General features: G+C 44.3%; 1 protein-coding gene across 2 annotated transcripts; it reads right to left on the bottom strand.

The window, feature by feature from the left end:
- Positions 1-277: 277 nt before the first annotated feature.
- LOC100258770 (protein RETICULATA-RELATED 3, chloroplastic) lies at positions 278-2,021 on the bottom strand. Of its 2 annotated transcripts, none has more exons than XM_002269203.4 (2): positions 1,921-2,021; positions 278-1,747 (listed from the first exon to the last, which is right to left on the bottom strand). In XM_002269203.4, the coding sequence occupies exon 2, from the start codon at positions 1,725-1,727 to the stop codon at positions 672-674; it is 1,056 nt and encodes a 351-aa protein (XP_002269239.1). In that variant the 5' UTR covers positions 1,728-1,747; positions 1,921-2,021; the 3' UTR covers positions 278-671. The 2 variants fall into 2 exon arrangements, with proteins under 2 accessions (XP_002269239.1, XP_010653119.1); XM_010654817.3 differs by having other exon boundaries at positions 1,871-2,000.
- Positions 2,022-3,177: the final 1,156 nt, after the last annotated feature.

Here is a 3,177-nt window from a genome sequence, read left to right on the forward strand (position 1 = left end):
TCAAAACAGTAGTGTACCTAGACGCCTTTCACTTCTTTGTTATTTTTGTTATGGTTTTCAACAGAAAACCAAGCACAGCCCAATTGCCAGTACTATTTGCTGTCCCCTTGCATGAGATCAAAGCTTGCAGCCAGCATGACATCTGCATCCATTCCATGGCCGTCAGAATTGAAAGCATTCCCTTATGGGAATCCACCTACAAGCTCACTTCCCATGTTCCTCCGCAGAGAAGCTCTTAATTTCTCTCTTTCAACATAACCATATGACACTCAAGAAAGAGTCAAACCAATATATATATAGACAATGAAATTCATGATCTTCTAACACAAAGCAAGGGAGCTCAGATTTGATAGCAAAAACAAATGCTTCATATAGATATAGTCCCAAAAATACATCAAATGCACTTGAATTTCAGTATCTATTCAGAACCTAATCTCAATGCAGCATTAGAAGCCATGAACACACTGCAAATTGGTTGCTGCAGTCCAAAGTAGAAGACCATCTTTGCTTTATTTGGTAGCTGAGAAAAACTCATGAAGTCCTCTTTGTCTCGAATCCAATCCCAGTACAACTAAACTGTGATTCACTACCCCTAAATTACAAAAAAAAAAAAAAAAAAAAACCCAACAACAGAAGCAAAGTTCATAGAGGGTTACGACCCAGATCCAAAATCACTTGCAAGTCGACTGATTGCTAGGCAATTCCTCACCCACCAATTTCTCCTTCTCTGCATCCGATCCGGCCTCGGCCAGAACTACCTTCCCCTCCTCCACGCTCTGTGATCCTGTCAACCTAGCCAACAAAACAAACGACATTCCCCCGAGAATGTTATTAAAGCACCTCAAAACCACCACAGAGCTCTTGAATGCCAACGGGGGAAGCCCCTTTGCCAGCAAAAACTCAATGCCATTCAGAGTCTGGTATCGGAAATTGCTGCTCAAGCCCATGTGAATCGCCCAAGTTATGGCATTCAGCACCGTCGGGGGAGGCTTGTTCGGGGTTACGAAGTTGGGGTCCATCTTCTTCCTCATTGAGATCAACCCATTGGAAATGGCGGTACCCACGAGACCAGCCGCGAACCCCACAGTGGCAAAGAGGACTCCCTTGTATACGAAGGTGCCGAATCGATTCAGAACCCCGTAACTGCCCGATTCGAACATGTGGCCCGGGGGACAGCCGGCGAAAATGGCGGGGAGATTCGGGGTAACAGAGGATGCCGTGGGGGCCAGGAGGTACATGAGGACGAAATTCATTATGGATCCGACAACGAGAGTGGAGAAGACGAAGTCGAGCTCGTTGAGCCCGAAATTCGGCCGGGACGCCATGTCGCCGATCACACAAGCGGTCACTCCCACCAGCTCCTCCATTAGAACCTTGAACGGGAACTGGGGATCCGCCGAAACTCTAGATCGCCACCCATTGAGGAAGAGCCCTAGAACTCCGAAACCCTCCCACGACTCCCCACCCGAACCTCCATCCCCCTCCCCATCCCCACCACCACCTCTGCCGCCGTGACCCGCCGAATCACCTCCGTTGCCACCAGCCTGCGGAAGCTTGTACTTCCAGAGGGGGTTAGGGTTTGTGGGCCTGGATCGGAGAGGCGCGAAGGAGAGATTCTGGGAAGGGAAAGTAGGCGGCGGAAGGTCCGAGCAAAGGTGGTGGCTGTGGTGACGGAGGTGATCGGAGAAGAGGTGGGAGCGGAAGATGTGACTACTCATTGTAGCCATTTCTGGGTGTGATTTTGAAACTGCAAACAGAGAAGAGAAAATTGGTTGATGAGAATTGGAATTGAAAAAAGAGAAAAATCACAGAAAAATATGGATGATTATAGAATTGGAGTGACTAATAAGGAAGATCAGGAAACCCTAACCCTAACCCAACAGCAATGATGTAGAAATGAGAAAGGAAAATGGAAGTCACCAAACAACAGTGAGAATCACTGATGTGCTTGATTCTTATAGGGTTTATGGAATGGCAGTCCCTCTCATTGGAACGAAACAGTTCTTTATATGGTATGTATGTATATATAATAGGAAAAATATTTATTTAAATTTTTTGCTTTATAATAATAATAAAAAAATTAGAATAATGGTTATAAATGGTCATTTACAATACTTTTTTACTAAAAATAAATTGAAAATGTGATTTTACATGCCCAAGATTAAATTAAATCGGACAATTATGCTTTACATATCATAGGTCTAGGTTTTTATCTTTACAATCGGGCATAAGTAGCATGTTTCATTACAATCCATTTCTAAAAGTTGGTCAATTTTATGGTTTAGAAGTTAGTTGGATTTTGACTTCTATGATTATTATTTTATTGTCTTAACATCAAAATGTTGGACATGCTATCATGGGCCTAGAGTTCCAATGCAGTAGCACAACCTGTGTGGCGACCCCTATGGTCATGACTCAAGGGGCTCAGCCTTCATGCCATGCATTTCAAAGGCTATATGCTAATTGGTTTCGTCTTGTCATAGACTCATCATGGGAACGACTCCAGCTCCTGACCAATTTGTGTAGGAATAGTCAAGCTCATTTTCATTGTTAAGTCCTTGACTAGCGACAAGCTCCTCAAACTTAACTAGTCGACCTACTTGAACTCTAAAGAGGCTCCCAACACCACTTACACACCCTTTTCCTAGAGCAATTCTCATTTCCTTACGCTCAAACCAATCAACATACTAGTCTTGATCAATACCTTCATTACAATCACGAACACCAAACAAATAGTTCGTGACACTCTCTCCATCCAATTTCTTGCAAGTCCTCATGCAAGGCTTCATGTCTTCGCCAAATGATGCCCTCAAATGTTGCTACTCCCTATGAACCATTAATCACCAAAGGTTCGCTGCTGATACCCAATGGGCCAAAGGGGATGTCCACTCACCCAAGACGCGACATCCACTCGTCATGTTAGCCCAATAACACCCTAAAAGTGTGCACTCTAACACCAAGTTTCACCCTTAATAGGAGACACCCTTGCACGCTACTAGAACGACCAATGACACCTCACAATTCAAAGGCACCCATATTCCCTCACGGGTCCTCATAAGTGCAACTTTGATTCACGTCACAATGTCCACCTTCACACCATTGCAATGTTAGGCTTCATAGGCTACTTGTATTGCTATTAGGAGAGATAACTCCTCGACCATAGATCGTTAGAAGGGA

This window comes from Vitis vinifera, chromosome 8 (assembly GCF_030704535.1).
Source record: "Vitis vinifera cultivar Pinot Noir 40024 chromosome 8, ASM3070453v1".
Taxonomy (NCBI): domain Eukaryota; kingdom Viridiplantae; phylum Streptophyta; class Magnoliopsida; order Vitales; family Vitaceae; genus Vitis; species Vitis vinifera.